Here is a 22472-nt window from a genome sequence, read left to right on the forward strand (position 1 = left end):
GAGGGGGTTTTGTTTGTTTGTTTGATTTTAACGCCGTATCAGCATATTGAGGCTATTTATACGGAGGTACATAGGTTGGTGAGGTAGCTATCTGAGGTGGCGTGCTCGAATCTGTGTACACAGTTAGAAGTGTGTGACTCTGTACGCTCCTCACACGGGGCACCGATATTCTATAAACCATCAATGTTAACATATCTTGCTTAAATACAAAACAGCATGTACCGGGTACAGACTACATTTCGGTTCTGTTTATCGGTTCCTTCCTGACTCCACCCTTTTATTTCCAGCACTAATGGGCTTCGATACTCTGCTGCTGTGCCGCCAGAGCGCCCACGCTGGGATTAAATAAACATCAATAATCAAATAATACGAAGGCAGCTGGCATCTCAGATCTACCCAACAATGTTTGTTGAATGTAATAGTGCCCAACATATGCAAACGTGTAAATATAATCACTTACAGTGTATCACAAAAGTGAGTACACCCCTCACATTTCTGCAAATATTTCATTATATCTTTTCATGGGACAACACTATAGACATGAAACTTGGATATAACTTAGAGTAGTCAGTGTACAGCTTGTATAGCAGTGTAGATTTACTGTCTTCTGAAAATAACTCAACACACAGCCATTAATGTCTAAATGGCTGGCAACATAAGTGAGTACACCCCACAGTGAACATGTCCAAATTGTGCCCAAAGTGTCAATATTTTGTGTGACCACCATTATTATACAGCACTGCCTTAACCCTCCTGGGCATGGAATTCACCAGAGCTGCACAGGTTGCTACTGGAATCCTCTTCCACTCCTCCATGATGACATCACGGAGCTGGTGGATGTTAGACACCTTGAACTCCTCCACCTTCCACTTGAGGATGCGCCACAGGTGCTCAATTGGGTTTAGTCCATCACCTTTACCTTCAGCTTCCTCAGCAAGGCAGTTGTCATCTTGGAGGTTGTGTTTGGGGTCGTTATCCTGTTGGAAAACTGCCATGAGGCCCAGTTTTCGAAGGGAGGGGATCATGCTCTGTTTCAGAATGTCACAGTACATGTTGGAATTCATGTTTCCCTCAATGAACTGCAGCTCCCCAGTGCCAGCAACACTCATGCAGCCCAAGACCATGATGCTACCACCACCATGCTTGACTGTAGGCAAGATACAGTTGTCTTGGTACTTCTCACCAGGGCGCCGCCACACATGCTGGACACCATCTGAGCCAAACGAGTTTATCTTGGTCTCGTCAGACCACAGGGCATTCCAGTAATCCATGTTCTTGGACTGCTTGTCTTCAGCAAACTGTTTGCGGGCTTTCTTGTGCGTCAGCTTCCTTCTGGGATGATGACCATGCAGACCGAGTTGATGCAGTGTGCGGCGTATGGTCTGAGCACTGACAGGCTGACCTCCCACGTGTTCAACCTCTGCAGCGATGCTGGCAGCACTCATGTGTCTATTTTTTAAAGCCAACCTCTGGATATGACGCCGAACACGTGGACTCGACTTCTTTGGTCGACCCTGGCGAAGCCTGTTCCGAGTGGAACCTGTCCTGGAAAACCGCTGTATGACCTTGGCCACCATGCTGTAGCTCAGTTTCAGGGTGTTAGCAATCTTCTTATAGCCCAGGCCATCTTTGTGGAGAGCAACAATTCTATTTCTCACATCCTCAGAGAGTTCTTTGCCATGAGGTGCCATGTTGAATATCCAGTGGCCAGTATGAGAGAATTGTACCCAAAACACCAAATTTAACAGCCCTGCTCCCCATTTACACCTGGTACCTTGACACATGACACCAGGGAGGGACAACGACACATTTGGGCACAATTTGGACATGTTCACTGTGGGGTGTACTCACTTATGTTGCAGCTATTTAGACATTAATGGCTGTGTGTTGAGTTATTTTCAGAAGACAGTAAATCTACACTGCTATACAAGTTGTACACTGACTACTCTAACTTATATCCAAGTTTCATGTCTATAGTGTTGTCCCATGAAAAGATATAATGAAATATTTGCAGAAATGTGAGGGGTGTACTCACTTTTGTGATACACTGTATATAGTTATCTGATTTATTTTGAGGAATGTTAATATATACTATAGCACAGCAGTATCGAGACTTTTTACTCTACGTATCACTCCGCTTCACCTGTTTGTTTATTTATTGGTTTAACACCATGTCAACGCACATTACATTCATGGCAGGATCACTGAATATTTTATTTTCTTTTAACTGCCCCGCCATGCTGCCCCATTGTTCTGCCCCGTCATACTGCACCACCATGCAGCCTCACCATGCTGCCTTGTCATTCTGCCTTGCTGCCTGAAAATACTGCCTTGTCATACTGGCTCGCCAAACTGCCCCATCATGCAGCCCCACTGTACTGCCCAGCCATGCTGCCTCCCCATGCTGCCCAGTAATGCTTTCTGCCATGCAGCCTCATCATGTTGCCCTACATTCTGCTCCACCATACTGCCTCACCATACTACCCCACCAAGCTGCCTTGCCATACTGTGACGCCGTTTTGCCACACCATACTGCCTCACCATGCAGCCCCATCATACTGTCCCAACATACTGCACCACCATGCAGCCCCATCATACTGTCCCAACATACTGCACCACCATGCAGCCCCATCATACTGTCCCGACATACTGCACCACCATGCAGCCCTATCATACTGTCCCAACATACTGCACCACCATGCAGCCCCATCATACTGTCCCAACATACTGCAACACCATGCAGCCCCATCATAATGTCCCAACATACTGCACCACCATGCAGCCCCATCATAATGTCCCAACATACTGCACCACCATGCAGCCCCATCATGATGTCCCAACATACTGCACCACCATGCAGCCCCATCATACTGTCCCGACATACTGCACCACCATGCAGCCCCATCATACTGTCCCAACATACTGCACCACCATGCAGCCCCATCATACTGTCCCAACATACTGCAACACCATGCAGCCCCATCATAATGTCCCAACATACTGCACCACCATGCAGCCCCATCATAATGTCCCAACATACTGCACCACCATGCAGCCCCATCATGATGTCCCAACATACTGCACCACCATGCAGCCCCATCATACTGTCCCGACATACTGCACCACCATGCAGCCCCATCATACTGTCCCAACATACTGCACCACCATGCAGCCCCATCATACTGTCCCAACATACTGCACCACCATGCAGCCCTATCATACTGTCCCAACATACTGCACCACCATGCAGCCCCATCATACTGTCCCGACATACTGCCTCACCATGTTTTTCCACCGTTCTGCCCCACCATACTTTTGTGTTTTTGAAAGAACCAGGAGACTGTAAATCTACAGAAGCTCCTGTTTCTCCTCTCATGTTCTTTAACAGCTAATCAGTGTGGAATAACTGAATCATTAACACCGGGTGCCTTCGTAACCCGCCTCACTCCCAGCTCTTCAAAACCACCCAGTAGAAGCTTTGTGGAGCTTATACTGGAGGAACCAGGCCTCAGGGACAGAGAACTGGGATTCCTGCTCTCGGTGGATAAAGAGTGATTGTTCTGTCACGATGTAACCCAAGCATTTTAAATGCCCCGCCCGCCCGCCCGCCCGCCCGCAGAACCCCCCCACCATCCACCCCCAGGCCATTTACTCCTTATTTATTCTGCATTCTTTCCGCCAGCGCTGCGGCCGCATTAACTGCAGAACGAACCGACTGTTAAATAGCTGCCAGATATGTGACGAAGAGGAATGGACACCGAATTCTGATCAAAGTGCTGAAATGACCCCTGAGGGTTTGAGGATGTGAGCTGTGTTCAGTAATGGTCACACGGTCACTGAATGCTGAAGCACCTGTACAGTATGAACATCCACATGGAATAAAAACCTTACAACATTTACAGCATTTAGCCAAAGCATGTGTACAAATTAGAGGCCTCACTCAGGGGCCCAACATTGTCAATTCGCCAGATGTGGGGCTTAAACCAGCAACCTTCCGATTGCCAGTCCAAGACCTAAAGCGCTGAGCTATCTGCGCTTAAATAATAATATTTAATTAAGTGCGATTATGTCTGAGAGTCTAACAATTTCCCTCTGGGATCAATAAAGTATTTCTGATCCGGATTCTGATCCGCTGATGACCGTTCTGATTGGTCCTCACCTCCGTCTCTCTGAGTCGGGTCTCCAGGGCCGCCCGAGGTCCATCGGTGTTATCGCTGAGTCGAAGTCTCTCCTGGACCGCCCGCATCCATGTCAGGGCCTCCTCACAACTCTCCCTGAAATCCTGCTTCTCCTGCTGAGTCATGGGCTCCACCAACACCCCTGCCGCAGCACAAGGTTCAAACGTTCAAGATTATTACAGCACAGTGAAGGTACCAAAATGTCTGTCCATCAATATGTTAAATTAGTAAACAAATGATGCTTGAAAGTGACTTTTCACTTTGACAAATAAAAAAAAAAACGAATACGTGACCTGCTGTGTTCAAGCTTTTGTGTGAGACTGTACATGAGGTTAATGACCTTATAACTGTTAATGAGAACCATCTGAGATGTTTTGAGATGTAATATGAGGTCTTCAAGATGTGCTCTGGTCACCTTTTCTAAGATCTTTTCCTAAATCTTCTATAAGATCGGATCCTAAATCATCTTCGTGATCTCTGAAATGTTCTCCAAGGTGTGCTCCTAGATGCTCTCCAAGATGTGCTCCTTAATCTTCTCTAAAACGTGCTCCAAAATCTTTTCCAATATATTTTCCAGGGTCTTCTACGAGATCTTCTCTGAGATGTGCTCCGAGGTCTTTTAAATGTGCTCTGAAATCTTCTCTCTTTGAGATGCACTCTTCTCTAAAATAGGATCCTAGATCTTCTCTTAAATGTTCTCCAAGATCTTCTATGAGATCTTCCCCGGGATGTGCTGCAAGATCTTTTCCAGGGTCCTCTACGAGATCTTCTCCGAGATAGAATCCTAGATCTTCTTCGAGATCTTCTCTGAAATTCTTTCTGAGATCTGCTGCGAGATGTGCTGTGATAATGTTTTCTGAGATGCTTTCTGAAATGTGCTCCAAGATCTTTTGCAAGATGTGCTCGGAGATGTGACCTGAGGTTTGCTCCAAGGCCTCCACAGGGATCTTCTATTAGATGTTCTCTGAGATGTGCTGCAGGATCTTCTGTGTGATCTTCTATTAGATGTTCTCTGAGATGTGCTCCAAGATCTTCTCTGGGATCTTCTCTAAGTTCTTCCCTGAGATGTTCCCAAATATGTGCTCCAACATCTTCTCTTACATGGAGTCTTTTCAGATGAACAGAGCTCAGATTCCTGGTTCCTGCAGAAGCTCTGTGATGAAAACGGGACGTCTGAAACAAACTGGTGTTTCCTGAGTGAGTCACTTTCTCCCACCACAGACTCACAGCGCCGAATGAAGCACAGCAGAGAAAATACAACCTGACTCATCATTAGCTTCACTTACACCGGGGTTCCAACGTGGTAACCCTTCCATATTTTGGTTGCTCAGAAACAGAAATGTTTACAGCTGGTTTAAATTAGTAGATGTTCTATATATATATACTGAGAGGAAGCGGCTGTGGGTATAACAGGAACGTACTTGGTTAGCATTAGCTTCTGTTTATTCTAATAATGGTTGCTTAGTGAAGTGGCACGATGAAGACAGGAAGTACGATTGGCGCCATGGTCCAAATACACGTTTTCAGAACTTACGACACAAGGCGCAAACGTCACGTAACTCTCAACGCTAGAAACGCTCCAGGACTGACAGGATGTGAATAATAAACCATAAACAGCTTCATGATGCTGTCGCAAAACCATCAACCACCGTCGTGTTGTGGTGATTTTTAAGTTGTGGTTTGGAGTCTCTGGACTAAATATAAATAAAATGAAACTCAGTGTGTCTGTCGAATATTACACTCGGCGTGACAAACAAACGAAAACACGAGAAATCAGGGAGGGGCAAAAACTTCTGGTGCTTTTGGAGGCCGAGATTCCACTTTTACAACTGCAATAAATTCCTTCTGCTTTTCACTGGAGTGAAGGACGTGTGTACTGCTGTGATTCACATGCAAATACTTTCCATTTGTACGTTCACACACACACACACACACACACACACACACACACAGAGAGAGAACAAAACATTCTGAACTGTAGTAGCAGTAGTAGAACTACTACTACTACTACTACTACACACTACCCCACTAATGCCCACTATATAGACAATTGGCCAATCCAAACAGAGAGAGATATACAGTATAACTACATTGGGAGGAAATTTGTGGGTCATTTTGTTTATCTGGATTCTCCTCCCTGTTTCACTTTTAAACTTGTGTTACAGCTCCAGCTTCTGAGAAATGGTAAGAATCAGAATCAGCTTCTCCCAGAGTCTAAAACGCTTCTGGTTCAGAATAAAGCTTAACGTGGTTTAATGTAGTAAAAGAAGGAGACAGGAGCACTAAACTTCTCTTCATTATTACTGCTCATAAGTTCCTCCACTAATCACATTCATCACTCGCTGTTTTACTACAGTAAGTCACGTTAAGCTTTGTGCACCGCCGTCACACTTCATAGGAAAAAACGGCACAGCAGCACAAAAGCGGTTTTGTCTCTTCTCATGTGAATGCGCCAGTACTGAAGGGAATACGGTATTCCTGGATCAAGCGTCTCCACCATTAAGAAGCGTCAGGAAACGATAAAGAAGTAAAGCTAAAGTGCAGCTTTTATTGTATTTCAGTGTTTATATTATATTTGTGTTATTTTCAGTATGAAAGAGTCAAAAACAACCTCATTATTTTACACGAGACTAAAATATCTGCAGCTCCACGGGACCATGGACGCATTAACAGGTTCCCCAAACATCCTTATGGGAAAAAATACCTTAAAACTCAACGTCTTTAAAACTCGACGCCACTCCCAGAACCGACTGACGTCCAGTTTCAAGGTACCGCTGTATCTGAGATTCCTCATTAGTAATCATGATTGACTATATGTGGTGACTTCTCTGCGCCCATATTAAGCATTATGTTGGAAAAGTCTGAAAGATTGACGCTCTGGACAGACATGAGAAAGAGCTTCACAGTCAGAAACGTCACTTGAAGTATTTTTAAAACACAGTTAAACCCCACCGTCAGCTGTACGAACAATGATCGGTGCAGTTGATGAGTAAGCGATGCTGATTTTTCATTCATTCACTGTCTGTTTTACCACCGCTTATTCTGGTCAGGGTCGGGGTGGGTGCAATTCACTGGGCGAAAGGCAGGAAACACCCTGGACAGGTCGCCAGTCCAACACAGGGCAAGATACATACACACATTCACAAACACACACACACACACAGTATCTCCACGTCGTTGGACTGTAGGAAGAATCCTACACAGACACGGGGAGAACATGCAAACTCAACACAGAAAGGACACGGGCCGCTCCACCTGGGGATCGAACCCAGGACGTCCTTGCTGCGAGGTGACAGTGCTACCCACCGAGCCACCTGATGCTTAATGCTTTTGGGTAACCGCATAATAAGTTTTTATTTCTTTATCGTTATTTAAATGAAAGAAAATAATAAAACTCTCTAAAAATAGAATTTTTAAAACTGGAAACTCATGGAACAGCAGTCGCTTCGCCAAGGTCAGGAAGAAACCTTGAACTTTCACCTCAAAAAGGTTAGACAAACAACAAATAAGGAGGACAATCAGGTGGTGGAGTTGCAATGGATTGGCATACTGTCGGGGGTGAGTTACTGCATTGCGTACAGATAATCCAAGGAAACTGGACCCACTACAGCCCTGACCAGGACGACAGTCCAGGATAAATCAGTGGTAAAACACAAAAATGAAATGAATAACACAAAAATATCAGTCAAAGATCAAAAAAGCTGAACAATATACTCGTAAATGACGGAGGTTAGGGTTGGAAAATAGCATGAATATTATGATCCTTAAGACGTCCACATCAGAGCAGGATTATATCCGGTTTTTGATTATTGTTTATTAGGATTTTAACGTCATGTTTTACACTTTGGTTACATCCATGACAGGAACGGTAGTTACTCATTACACACAAGATTCATCAGTTCACAAGTTTAACATCGAACACAGTCATGGACAATTTTGTGTCTCCAATTCACCTCACTTGCATGTTTTTGGACTGTGGGAGGAAACCAGAGCCCCCGGAGGAAACCAACGCGGACACGGGGAGAACATGCAAACTCCACAAAGAAAGGACCCGGACCGCCCCACCTGGGGATCGAACCCAGGACCTTCTTGCTGTGAGGCGACAGTGCTACCCACTTAGCCACCCGATTATATCAGGTAAGTAAACTGAACAGAATTGGGACGCTTTGTAAAACTCAATAGAAAGAAGAATCTGTGATGTGTTTACTCCCTTAAATCTTTATTTTACTGATTAAAGTAGAAAGATAAAATTCCAATGTTTTTACTGATCAACTCCAAAAAAGTTGGGACGGAGGCGTGTTCCCCCTGTGTTCCATCAGCGTTCCTATTAATTCCACTTTTTAACGCTTTGGGAACTGACGACACTAATCATTAGTGTCACCCGTTCTCGCTCGATACGAAACGTCTCCTTCGCCTGATTGTCTTCATGATGTGCACTGTTGGCAGGCCAGTCGAGCACACACACTCTGTATCACTAAACCACACTGCTGAAGCACATGCAGCATGATGCCTGGCATCGTCTTGCTAAATATAACCATGGGCTTCCCCGACAAAGATAGGCAACATGTGTTTTTTTAAATCTTAATATACACCCCCAGACAGATGGTATCTTCACACATGTGGAAGATATTTATAATTACACATGTAGATTTACTTACGTATTTTTTTAGTGTTTGTGAGTACTGCTGCTATTCTCTGTACCTGTGTATAGTGACAAAGATTCTACGTATTCTACTGTCCTAACATAACATTACACTCACTGTCCATTTTATCAGCCCCACTTACCATATAGAAGCACTTTGTAGTTCTACAATTACTGACTGTAGTCCATCTGTTTCTCTACATGCTTTGTTACCCCCTTTCATGCTGTTCTTCAATGGTCAGGACCCCCACAGAGCAGGTATTATTTAGGTGGTGGATCATTCTCAGGCCTGCAGTGACACTGACATGGTGATGTGATTGTGATGGGATTGGGATTGGGATGGGATTGGGAAGGTAGGTAGGTAGGTAGGTAGGTGATAGATAGATAGATAGATAGATAGATAGATCGATAGATCGATAGATGATCGATAGATATCTAAAATAATAATAATAATAATAATAATAAAGCTTAGTTAGGTATATATTGTAGCGTCGGCACAGGCTTTACCCAGAAAGCCTTGCGGCAGTGGTGTCTAAGCTCACCGTGGCCGTGTATCCCGTTGTTGGGAGTGGGGTGGCTGTGGTGAGGGTTGGGTAAGTAGCTTATATGTTTGTCTGTTGTATGAATGTATGTGTGTATGAATGGGTGTCTGTCCCTAAACCACTGAATGAACTGCCAAAGGCAGCTCACTTGTGGCCCTGACGCTATCCTTCCTGCTCGCCGGCGCCACAATATTATAATAATAACAGTAATAATGATAAAGATTAGTTGGGTATATATTATAATGATAACAGTAATAATGATACATTATAATAATAACAGTAATAATAATAATAATAATAGTAATATCAACAAAGATTAGTTAGGTATTAGTTATATTACAATAACAACAGTAATAATAATACAAAATGTGTAAATAATAACTATACAACTGTAACTATAACTATATAAGGAAAATTAACTATAACTTATCAGTTAAATATAGATTTAAGACTATGAACAAACCACAGCTTCTTTTTTTTAATGCTATTTCCAACTTTTCCACTAATTTGAGGTGTAAATATGAATAAAATTCAACAGAAATCCTGTAGAAATCATAATAATAGTGATAGTGCATCTGATCCATCTGTATACAGCAGCTGATTTGCATGGCAGTTAGGTCGTGGATTATAATAACAATAATGACTGATTAAAGACTAACGATTTAATTTCATTATGCTTTACACATAAAACAATCTTCATGACATAAAAATAGAGATTTATGTTTAATAATGATGGACTTTAGCGGAGTAAACATGATTAATAACAGTAAACCGTACAGCAGCACACAGTAGAACACATGCAGAACAAACTTTGTATTGAAACTCATGTTAATACACAAACAAAAACGCTCAATCTTTACATTAATCATTTACATAACCGGAATGAACATATAAATAAGTGTACTTACTGTAATTAGTGCATGTGAGATGTAAATAATCCAGTTAAAGCGGATTTACACACAAGTACACAGGACGAAAGCGGCAGCACGGTCAGCGTTACCGACTGACCTGTGTGTCTGTGTATGGGCTGAGAGGCACGGCGCATGCGCGAACTTCTAACGCATGCGCACTACGAATGCTACGTAGCTACTAGCAAATCGTAAACATAGCCACGAACCTGGGCGTTACGCTAATCATTAATATTCAAATTATATTAAAATATACACTTTTATATACATGTGGGAATTAATAAGAATTAAAAATAAAAGGATTAGCGCCAGGTTTACAGTAAAAGCATAACTTCTAGGATAAGCACTAGGTTTACTGTTAATGTGTGTTTACAGTAAACACGATGAGCCAAAACATTAGGACCACCCTATAAAAAAAGTACTTTTAAATGTTTGGCTGATAGTTGTTCCTCGTGTAAGTGTTGAATGGATTAGATATGACTTTAATACTGGCTAAATTGTTATGGACAAACGACTGGGTTGAAGTACAGTATCAAAGTACCGAAAAAGCAGAAGGTCCAGGGTTCGATCCCCAGGTGGGGCGGTCCGGGTCCTGTCTGTGTGGAGTTTGCATGTTCTCCCCGTGTCTGCGTGGGTTTCCTCCGGGAGCCCCGGTTTCCTCCCACAGTCCAAAGACAGGCAAGTGAGGTGAATTGGAGACACTAGATTTTCCATGACTGTGTTTGACATTAAACTTGTGAACTGATGAATGATGAGTAATGAGTAACTATCGTTCCTGTCATGAATGTAACCAAAAGTGTAAAACATGACATTAAAATCCTAATAAACAAACAAAACAAAAAAAGCAAGGGGTGTCTCATGTAGGGTGGCCACTTCCAAAACCCCAAAAACATGGGCATGGCAGTCAGTAGTCACAATAGTGTCCACAGCAAGCTAAATTAAAACCTTAATTGATATAACTGTAATGCAACTAAACGAACTATAAAATTACCACATTACCAGATAGATAGATAGATAGATAGATAGATAGATAGATAGATAGATAGATAGATAGATAGATAGATAGACTATAGATAGGTAGACATATTACTGGCTCTGCAATGACTTGAAGAAAAGAAGAACCATTAGGAACCATAGTTTGGTTCAGTCCTGATAAGTCAGAAGTACCCTTACTTATAGTTAAAATATTATTAAGTGTGGTCAGTTTGATTATATGACTGTATTTTCCAGAGTATCCTAGTTTCTGCTTGGGTCTTTAGGCTTACCTGATTGTACTCATATTCATCTTGTAGCTGGGCGTCGTCTTCTTTATCTTGATCTGCTTAAATTGTTCTACATTAAGTTGATTAGACTCGTTTAATATCCGAATTATTGAATTTTGGTTTGGTCATCTGGGTTTCAAGTAAAAGCTGAGGATGCATTTGTGACAGTAAGCAGTAGTAGCTCTGTGTGTAAAGCTATCAAGCCTAACAAATGCCCTATGCAAGGCCCTTACACCTAAATTGATTCAGAGGAGAACAATCAGTTCAGATCCCACTGTTTAATGTGCATGACCTTCTAGCCCTCTAAAATCCCCGGCTTGTGGCTGCACAGTTGGAGTTTGTCCCAGTAAACGAGGGGGTCATCTCAACGCGTCTTCGTCTCGGAAGAGAATTCTAGGGACTTGGAATCTGTGTTTTATTTATATTTCAATTTGAATGAATAGGAAGTTAGTCCATAGTATTTAATATCACATTTGAAAGACAGAGATCAGTAATGGCTGCAGGGTGACATGGTGCTATTGTTCCTGTGGGTGTGGTTGTGGGAACCTTAATTTTATGGTGGGTTGGCACATGTATAAACCTGTATACATTCTCACACACTACATAACGTGAGTATTGGGACGACCACATGAATTAAAGATTATTGTATGTTAAACAAACTATGTTTAGGACTCATTTTAACACAAAATCTAATATTTAGTGAGTAAAATTAATAGTTTGGATTACAAATGTATGTAAACACTGGCCTATAAGAGCTGTGCCTGTCGTGCATTCGCCCAGGCCAGTAGCACCACCAAGACCCAAATGTAGAAGCTTGAGCTCTCAGCTACTGCATCACACAAACGCCTATAATAAATAACTTAATAAATAATTAAACGTAACAAAATATATTTAGGAATTAGAATATTATTAGGTGCTAATACCAGCCAATTAAACCTATGATAAAGTGCATTATTTTGTGTCATGTGGCCGTTCCTGAGGAACTCATGGGAAAAGATCGACCCTCTGTACGTGGTACGACTCTTTGTGAGAATTCAGGTCCTAGTCCGAGTCTCTCCTCGACCAGTGTGGTGGTGGTGTAGGAAGCAGAGGAAATGGGAGTAAAACTGGGAGTAAAAGGGAAATGTATCTTAAGCATGTTTAAGGCACGTAATGCAGTCGTAGCTGGAATGATTGAAATATTGTCTCGTGTACAAACTAAAGATACAGCGAGAAAAAAATGTGTCCTTTAAATTCATATAATATTTTAATATAATGTCATAATATTTTACTTTTAATATCTTATTGAAAAAATTGAAGTAATTCAAACAAACAGTAAAGTTGGTGGCACACAAGTGACATTACTAGCTAACAAATACAGTCTTATTAAAAATAATATGGACAGCCATGTGAGGTGAAGAAGATGGTGCAGGCAGGCTGGAGTGTGGTGTAGAGTAGCAGAAGTGATTTGTGATAGAAGGGTATCTGCCAGAGTAAAAGAGAGAGTCTACGAGACAGTAGTGAGTCAGTAGTGAGTAAATCAGGACCAGGAACTTTCTGGATTTAATCATTGAAATTCTCCAAATTTGCATCGTCATAAATTCTGACGTGGTGAGTCGGCCTCAAGTGGACGCATCCTGGAGTCCTCAGGTCCGATTCTGAAGCCGTATCAGCAGTAAATAGACCAGTATATGAGGTTAAAGAAGATGTAGGATCCGGGGAAGATCATGCGCGAGTACTTGTCGATGGCGTGCGTGTTCTGAATGATGCTGAAGTTGCGCAGACCTTTCTTTTTGGTGCCCGTGGAGGCGTTGCTGACCGACAGGCGCACCACCATGTGCTCGCGTTTCTCTGCCTCGTCCTGGAGCGTCATGGGAGCCTCGGTGTAGCCGGCCAGGCTGTTGGTGTCCACCTCGCTGTACGACCCGTCCGACATCGTGGTTCTGGTGTGGGAGAGTCCGCACGTGCAGGACAGAGACTGAAACAAGAGGAACAGAGAGAAAACTAACGGTGCATCCCAAACCAGCATCTTCTAACAAAACCCAGCAGTGACTGACTACATTTTCTCTCCTGTTAATGACCCACGAATTATAATCAATTTACTGTAGAAAAAAAAACACATTAAGCTCAGGTGGTGCAGCGGTAAAGTACACTAAACCAATACTGCTGAGATCTGGGGATATGGGGTTTGAATTTAAGCTTCGCTATCGGCTAGTCGGGAACCTGCACGGACATGGTTCACACTACACGATTTTTGCCCTGATTTTCGCTCGCCGCCTGGTCGGCGCTAGATTTGCTGGCTCTCATTTACTATGTGTGAACTACTCAACAACTTGATCCAAGCAGCTCGCGACCAAAGGGAGATTTCTAGCTTGTCAAATATCTGGATCTGAGTTGCCCGACTGGCAATGAGTGCTATGTCGAACAGCAAATGAGAACGCAAGATAAAAAAGGTGGGACAGGGGCATAATAAAGTTTATATCAGAATACACACACGTTTTACAGTATTTCTGACCTTATCGTTCTCTACAAAACATGATACCCACGCTGCATTGCAAAATATATTTATTAACCTCCAACTCACTATAGAACAATCCATGCTGTTCCTATTTTTCCTCTTTGATTTTACGCTGAACACGTCGCTACTTGTTGACGTGCATTTTTGGACGTGGTATCATTAAACCCCTCGTCACTTCTCATGTTTGTTTTCGTGACTGAACATAGTTTGGGAGACCAGAGAAGCTCGCCTTCGATTCCAGTTGGTGATAGATGGTGTAGTGTGTGACCCCGACTTGAAAGACTCCCGATTACAAGAGATCCAATCATGTAGTGTGAACTGTACAGTGACTTGACCACTTGGAAAATCGTGTAGTGTGAACCTGGCATTAGTCATTGGGAGGTTCACTCTCAGTGCCAGTCCCAATCTTGAATGAAAATAAAAGGGTTGCCAGCACCGAGTTTCTGAACTCCTCGGTTCGAAACTCGGTGTTGCCTCCGGTCGGCTGGGCACCATCTAGCGGGCATAATTGGCAGTGCCTGCAGCAGATACTAATTGGCCACCGTATCTGCAGGGTGGGGCCGGACTATGTGTGGGTGGGTGGGTCTTCATACGCTGTGTAAGGACCCTGACTGGCGGAAGAGACGCCTGTGCAGAATGCAGGGGCGAGAAGAAGAGGGCTGTACACGTGCCGGAAGAGGCGTGTACAGCGACGTGCTCTCCTCGGATGCAATCGGGTATCTCTCAGCAGCGGAAGACAAAACTGAGTCGCTAAATAAATAAATTAAAGGGTTTCGTCAGGAAAGGCACCCGGCATAAAAACCACAAGCCAAAAGCACTGTTACGACCCCTAAACACAAGCAGAAGGGTAACTTGTTGATTAGTTTGGCCCTAGCTGTGAGTGAGTGATGTTTGTTGCCCTGTTATAGAGATTGTGTGGTGCTGGACCCACTGCAAACCTGACCAGGATAAAGCAGTGTAGTAAAAATAAATAAATAAATAATTTAATAAACTCTACACTGGACCCTGAATGAATAAGCTCTTTGTTAATATGCTAATGATACCTCATAAATGAGCTGCAGGGTGTTATTACCTGTGCCCGGACTCGGTCTCGGAGTTTGCGCTCCCTCTGGTCCTGGACGGTGGAGAGGTAGTTGACCGCGGCGTACTCAAGCACAGAGAGGAATACAAATACGAAGCTGACCCACAGATAAATATCCACAGCTTTGATGTAGGACACGCGGGGCATGGAGGCGTTCACTCCGGTGATGATGGTGGACATGGTGAGCACCGTGGTGATGCCTGGGTGGGTGAGAAAAACCCTGGTGTTAATGTACGCAGTACAGCAATACTAACAGAGCTTCAGTTGGCGGGGGCTTGTAGTTGGATGCTGCGGTGGCCTGGGAACAAGCAGAACACAGTGTCAAAATTTTGTTTTTGAAGGTGATGAGCTTCTTGTAGGGTTTTCATGATGGTGGAGTGGTTCTAGGCTCTATGGCCTGTAGGCAGATTCCGTACTGACACGCCCCATACCATGACAGAGGGGCCAGTGATAGCTCAGTGGTTAAGGTACTGGACTAGTAAACAGAAGGTTGCCGGTTCAAGCCCCGCCACCACCAAGTTGCCACTGTTGGGTCCCTGAGCAAGGCCCTTAACAATTGCTCATTGTGTTCCGCTCAGTGTGTAAGTCGCTTTGGATAAAAGCGTCTGCTAAATGCTGAAAATGTAAATGTAAATGTAAATGACAGACCCTGGTACTGACACACCCCCATACCATGACAGACCCTGGTACTGACACACCCCCATACCATGACAGACCCTGGTACTGACACACCCCCATACCATGACAGACCCTGGTACTGACACACCCCCCATACCATGACAGACCCTGGTACTGACACACCCCATACCATGACAGACCCTGGTACTAACACACCCCATACCATGACAGACCCTGGTACTGACACGCCCCCATACCATGACAGACCCTGGTACTGACACGCCCCCATACCATGACAGACCCTGGTACTAACACACCCCATACCATGACAGACCCTGGTACTGACACACCTCATACCATGACAGACCCTGGTACTGACACACCCCATACCATGACAGACCCTGGTACTGACACGCCCCCATACCATGACAGACCCTGGTACTGACACACCCCATACCATGACAGACCCTGGTACTAACACACCCCATACCATGACAGACCCTGGTACTGACACACCTGACAGACCCTGGTACTGACACGCCCCCATACCATGACAGACCCTGGTACTGACACGCCCCCATACCATGACAGACCCTGGTACTGACACGCCCCCATACCATGACAGACCCTGGTACTGACACGCCCCCATACCATGACAGACCCTGGTACTGACACACCTCATACCATGACAGACCCTGGTACTGACACGCCCCATACCATGACAGACCCTGGTACTGACACGCCCCCATACCATGACAGACCCTGGTACTGACACGCCCCCATACCATGACAGACCCTGGTACTGACACGCCCCCATACCATGACAGACCCTGGTACTGACACGCCCCCATACCATGACAGACCCTGGTACTGACACGCCCCATACCATGACAGACCCTGGTACTGACACTCCCCATACCATGACACACCCTGGTACTGACACACCCCCATACCATGACACACCCTGGTACTGACACACCCCCATACCATGACAGACCCTGGTACTGACACGCCCCATACCATAACAGACCCTGGTACTGACACGCCCTATACCATGACAGACCCTGGTACTGACACACCCCCATACCATGACAGACCCTGGTACTGACACGCCCCATACCATGACAGACCCTGGTACTGACACGCCCCATACCATGACAGACCCTGGTACTGACACGCCCCAAACCATGACAGACCCTGGTACTAACACACCCCAAACCATGACAGACCCTGGCTTTTGGACTTGTTACTGATAACAGTCTGGATCCTTTTCATCTTTGTTCCGGACCACACGGCGTCCATTTTTTCCAAAAAAGACCTGGAATGCTGAATCATCTGACCACAATACACATTTCCACTGTGTGATGGTCCATCCCAGATGCCTCAGAGCCCAGAGAAGTCGACGCCTCTTCTGGACATGGTTAACATAAGGCTTCTTTTTTGCACAGTAAAGTTTTAAGTATCATTTGTGCAGTAACTCTGTATTGTAGAGCTGATAAAGGTTTGATAAACTAATCCCTCACCCATGTGGTTCTATCAGCTAGTGTTGAGTGGAGGTTCTTGATGCGGCGCCGTCTGAGGGATGGAAGATCACGAGCGTTCAGATTAAGCTCGCACCCTCGACCTTTACGCACTGAAATTCCTCCCGATTCCTTGAATGGTTTAATGATATTCTGCACTGTAGAGGGAGAACATGCAAATCCCTTCCAATCATTCTTTGAGGTTCATTGTTTTTAAACATTTCAATCATTTTCTCACACATTTGTGGACAAACTGGATCCTCTGATCATCTTTACTCATCAGAGACTCTCAGCCTTTCCTGGATGCTGCTTTTGTACTAAACCATGATCACAATCACCTGTTTGGAATCACATCATTATTTAGTTTTTTCACCTCATTACTAGCCCTAAATTGCCCCCGTCCCAACTTTTTTTGGAATGTGTTGCAGGCCTGAAATGCAGGAATGGATGTTTATTAATAAGTGAAATGAAGATGAGCAGATCAAACATGAAATATCTCAGGTTCATCCTGTCTGACATCAAATAAAAGTCAAAGTAAATGTAAGGAACTCTGTGTTTTTATTTTATTTGCATTTTCCATCCTGTCCCAACTTTTTCTGATTTGGGGTTGTAATTAAGGTGTTCCTGAAAAAAGACTCTAGATATTACAGTTCAGAGTTATTGGACTGGACGTTGAGGCCGGACTTCTCTGCCTTGTCCGGGTAGCTTGGAATTCCAGCAGATATTTACATTTACAGCACGCCTTTATCCAATACACCATGATAATACACATTCTGAGCAACTGAGGGTTAAGAGCCTTGCTCAAGGGCCCAACAGTGGCAACCTGGCTGTGGTGGGGCTTGAACCAGTGACTTTTTGATTACTAATCCAACACCTTAGACCATTGCAGCTGGACAAGTTCCTTTCAAAAGCATCTGCAAGCTGGTTTGCTAGCTTGCCCGGCTGGTTAGCATGTTTGATTTGTGTGCTGTCATCTCTGGCCTTTCATCCTTCTTATGAGTTCTTGTGGTATCTGAAGTCAACTTGCTCACATAACCTCTCCAGCCTTCGTGCTCGGGCTTGTTTAAGTGTGGTTAAGTCCTCTGCTGTCGGGTGTCTGTCGAAGCTCCTCTCTGCATGTCGGTGAATAATGATGGTTTATTTACAGTCACTGTTAAACCAGGAGCTGCACTTTTTAGTTGCTTGGGGAGGGGGGTTGGAATTGTTTCTTCAGCTATTGGAGAAGCATGCAGGTAGGTCAACATGCTGGTTATGCACTTTGCACAGAAGGAAAACCAGTCTGCCATGTTCAGTTTCCACTGCTGGGTGTAAACTGGTGAGTATGCAATGCCCCGTGATGGACTGGCACTCTCTAACTGGGTGCAATGCAGTAACACACCAATCCATCGCAGGGCCTCGTCCAACCCCCTACTCAATCAAAGCCGATCATGATTGTTGATGCCCGACTAGCTGGGAGCACCGCTTCAGACTCAAGCCCTGGATCCCAAGTGTCAGTGTTAATACTGTAAACTCATCAGCCATAACATTAAAACCACCTCCTTGTTTCTACACTCACTGTCCATTTTATCAGCTACACTTACCATATAGAAGCACTTTGTAGTTCTACAATTACTGACTGTTACTGTTAGCCCCATTTCATGCAGTTCTTCAATGGTCAGGACCCCCACAGGACCCCCACAGAGCAGGTATTATTTAGGTGGTGGATGATTCTCAGCACTGCAGTGACACTGACATGGTGGTGGTGTGTTAGTGTGTGTTGTGCTGGTATGAGTGGATCAGACACAGCAGCGCTGCTGGAGTTTTTAAACACCTCACTGTCACTGCTGGACTGAGAATCGTCCACCAACCAAAAATATCCAGCCAACAGCGCCCCGTGGGCAGCGTCCTGTGACCCCTGATGAAGGTCTAGAAGATGACCGACTCAAACAGCAGCAATAGATGAGCGATCGTCTCTGACTTTACACCTACAAGGTGGAGCAACTAGGTAGGAGTGTCTAATAGAGTGGACAGTGAGTGGACACGGTATTTAAAAACTCCAGCAGCGCTGCTGTGTCTGATCCACTCACTCATACCAGCACAACACACACTAACACACCACCACCATGTCAGTGTCACTGCAGCGCTGAGAATCATCCACCACCTAAATAATACCTGCTCTGTGGGGGTCCTGTGGGGGTCCTGACCATTGAAGAACAGCATGAAAGGGGGCTAACAAAGCATGTAGAGAAACAGATGGACTACAGTCAGTAATTGTAGAACTACAAAGTGCTTCTATATGGTAAGTGGGGCTGATAAAATGGACAGTGAGTGTAGAAACCAGGAGGTGGTTTTAATGTTATGGCTGATCAGTGTATATGTAACATTAAACTGGTGGAACTGGTGGTTTTACCGAGCGAGACTCTGGCTGGCACGGCTCTGCGGTCGATCCAGAATGAGACCCAGGACAGCATGACCATGAGCGTGGCCGGGAAATACGTCTGCAGCAGAAAGAAAAAGATGTGACGACGCAGCGTGAAGTTTATGTACAGCCGGTTGTACCAACCTGAGGACAGAGAAAGAGCAAATGTAGTGACATCAGATGAAAATATAAAAATATAAACAAAACTCATTTTCAAAAAAGTTGGGACGTTTTGTTGAATACAATAAAAAGAATCTGTGCTTTGTTAATTTTCTTGAATTTTTATTTAACATACAGTACATTATTTTTACTAATCAACTTGACTTGATGCTTGCATCACACTCCCGAAAAGTGTTCCACAACAGGCAGGTGAATAAGTAACAAATAAGGGAATATTGATTGGGTACAAATAAGGATCCACCAAAGGATCAGTCTGTACAAGCAATGATGGGTCGTGGCTCACCACTGTGTTTACACACTTGCCATCCAATTCAAAAAGATCCATCTACTGTTCATAAAATTGTAAAATGATCTGAGGAATTTGGATTTGGGGAATTTGAGCTCTCAGATGGCAATGCATTAGAAATCGTCATTCTACTGTAATAAATATAACTACATGTAATCGAGAGTACTGCAGAAAACCGTTGTCACTTAACACAGTCTACCGCTGCACCAACCTGAAACTCTTACACAAAGAACAAGCCGTACATCATTCTATACAGAAACGCCAGAGTTCTCTGAGCCCGAGCTCAATTCAAATGGTCTTAAAGAAAGCTTAAAAGACAGTGGAACAGTGAGCTGTGGTAAAAAATAAACAAAACAGAGAATCAGACAATGGCAACCATGGACTGGTGAGCAGCTGAAGTGTCACATCAAGGAACAATGAAGAAAAAATCCACTTGCAAAACTGCAACAGTTAGTGTCCTCAGTTACCAAACCACTGAAAAGTGGAATTAATAGGAAACTGATGGAACACACGGCAGAACACGCCTCCGTCCCTACTTTTTTGGAGTGTGTTACAGGCAACCAATTCTAAATGTGTTTCTATTAACAAAATACAATTAAATTGATCAGCTTTTATCAGCTAAATAAAGATTTAATATTTAATAAAATGAAATTTAATATTAACACATCACAGATTTTTCTTTTTCAGGTGAACAAGATTTGATCTGGATCTAAAGAAGAGTTGTAGAGGAATCGTATTGCACCATAATGAAAATGTTCTCCACGTCCACATTTTATGTGGCGGCACGGTGGCTAAGTGGCTAAGCACTGTCGCCTCACAGCAAGAAGGTCCTGGGTTCGATCCCCAGGTGTGGCGGTCTGGGTCCTTTCTGTGTGGAGTTTGCATGTTCTCCCCGTGTCCACGTGGGTTTCCTCCAGGTGCTCCGGTTTCCTCCCACAGTCCAAAGACGTGCAAGTGAGATAAATTGGAGACTCTAATTGTCTTCGATATAGTGAACTGATGAATCTTGTGTAATGAGTAACTACCGTTCCTGTCATGACTGTAACCAAAGTGTAAAACATGACGTTAAAATCCTAATAAATAAACCACATTTTATGTCCCTCCAACCCAAAATATGCAGAAGTTGGATTAGCTGCCCTATCGATGTGAGTGAATAAGTGAGTGAGTGTTTGGTGCTGAGCTGGACAGCGTGTAACCCAACCCTGCAGCCAGCGTTTGATCCTGATGTATGAATGAATGGGAATAAATGGGACAGAACTTTGCAGGATGGACAGGAGGTCAGACGATGGCTGAGGTACCTGTGCTGCTGTAGAAAGCCAGACGAGAGGTGGTGTGAAATTTTTGGATGAGGAACTGAGATAACGAGATCCTGTCGTCTGTGCTCAGAGACTCGTCTCCGCTCTTCCAGTACAGCATCAGATCTTCATCTGTGTACGCGTCTGATGGACATGAAACAGCACAAAAAACATATAACAATATATACACTGATCAGCCATAACATTAAAACCACCTCCTTGTTTCTACACTCACTGTCCATTTTATCAGCTCCACTTACCATATAGAAGCACTTTGTAGTTCTACAATTACTGACTGTAGTCCATCTGTTTCTCTACATGCTTTGTTACCCCCTTTCACCCTGTTCTTCAATGGTGGTCAGGACCCCCACAGGACCACCACAGAGCAGGTATTATTTAGGTGGTGGATGATTCTCAGCACTGCAGTGACACTGACATGGTGGTGGTGTGTTAGTGTGTGTTGTGCTGGTATGAGTGGATCAGACACAGCAGCGCTGCTGGAGTTTTTAAACACCGTGTCCACTCACTGTCCACTCTATTAGACACTCCTACCTAGTCGGACCACCTTGTAGATGTGAAGTCAGAGACGATCGCTCATCTATCGCTGCTGTTTGAGTCGGTCATCTTCTAGACCTTCATCAGTGGTCACAGGACGCTGCCCACGGGGCGCTGTCGGCTGGATATTTTTGGTTGGTGGACTATTCTCAGTCCAGCAGTGACAGTGAGGTGTTTAAAAACTCCAGCAGCGCTGCTGTGTCTGATCCACTCATACCAGCACAACACACACTAACACACCACCACCATGTCAGTGTCACTGCAGTGCTGAGAATCATCCACTACCTAAATAATACCTGCTCTGTGGGGGTCCTGTGGGGGTCCTGACCATTGAAGAACAGCATGAAAGGGGCTAACAAAGTATGTAGAGAAAGAGATGGACTACAGTCAGTAATTGTAGAACTACAAAGTGCTTCTATATGGTAAGTGGAGCTGATGAAATGGACAGTGAGTGTAGAAACAAGGAGGTGGTTTTAATGTTATGGCTGATCGGTGTATATTTAACACTGT

The 22472-nt window shown here is 44.2% G+C and overlaps 2 protein-coding genes across 3 annotated transcripts in view; both read right to left on the bottom strand.

Annotated features, from left to right (window-relative positions):
- Positions 1–10357, bottom strand: part of syne3 (spectrin repeat containing, nuclear envelope family member 3) — a 54899-nt gene extending 44542 nt beyond the window's left edge. For both annotated transcript variants that reach the window (XM_063007431.1, XM_063007432.1), the window contains exons 1-2: positions 10271–10357; positions 4160–4320 (exon numbers count right to left, since the gene is read on the bottom strand). In XM_063007431.1, the coding sequence (XP_062863501.1) occupies positions 4160–4303 (144 nt within the window). In that variant the 5' untranslated portion in view covers positions 4304–4320; positions 10271–10357. The remainder of the gene's footprint in view (positions 1–4159; positions 4321–10270) is intronic.
- Positions 10358–12797: 2440 nt separating this feature from the next.
- The window catches only part of gabrr2a (gamma-aminobutyric acid type A receptor subunit rho2a), a 33374-nt gene continuing 23699 nt past the window's right edge, over positions 12798–22472 (bottom strand). The window contains exons 5-8 of the mRNA XM_063007047.1: positions 21411–21551; positions 19638–19790; positions 15102–15310; positions 12798–13489 (exon numbers count right to left, since the gene is read on the bottom strand). Of these exons, the coding sequence (XP_062863117.1) occupies positions 13181–13489; positions 15102–15310; positions 19638–19790; positions 21411–21551 (812 nt within the window). The 3' untranslated portion in view covers positions 12798–13180. The remainder of the gene's footprint in view (positions 13490–15101; positions 15311–19637; positions 19791–21410; positions 21552–22472) is intronic.

This window comes from Trichomycterus rosablanca, chromosome 13 (genome assembly GCF_030014385.1).
Source record: "Trichomycterus rosablanca isolate fTriRos1 chromosome 13, fTriRos1.hap1, whole genome shotgun sequence".
NCBI classification, from domain to species: domain Eukaryota; kingdom Metazoa; phylum Chordata; class Actinopteri; order Siluriformes; family Trichomycteridae; genus Trichomycterus; species Trichomycterus rosablanca.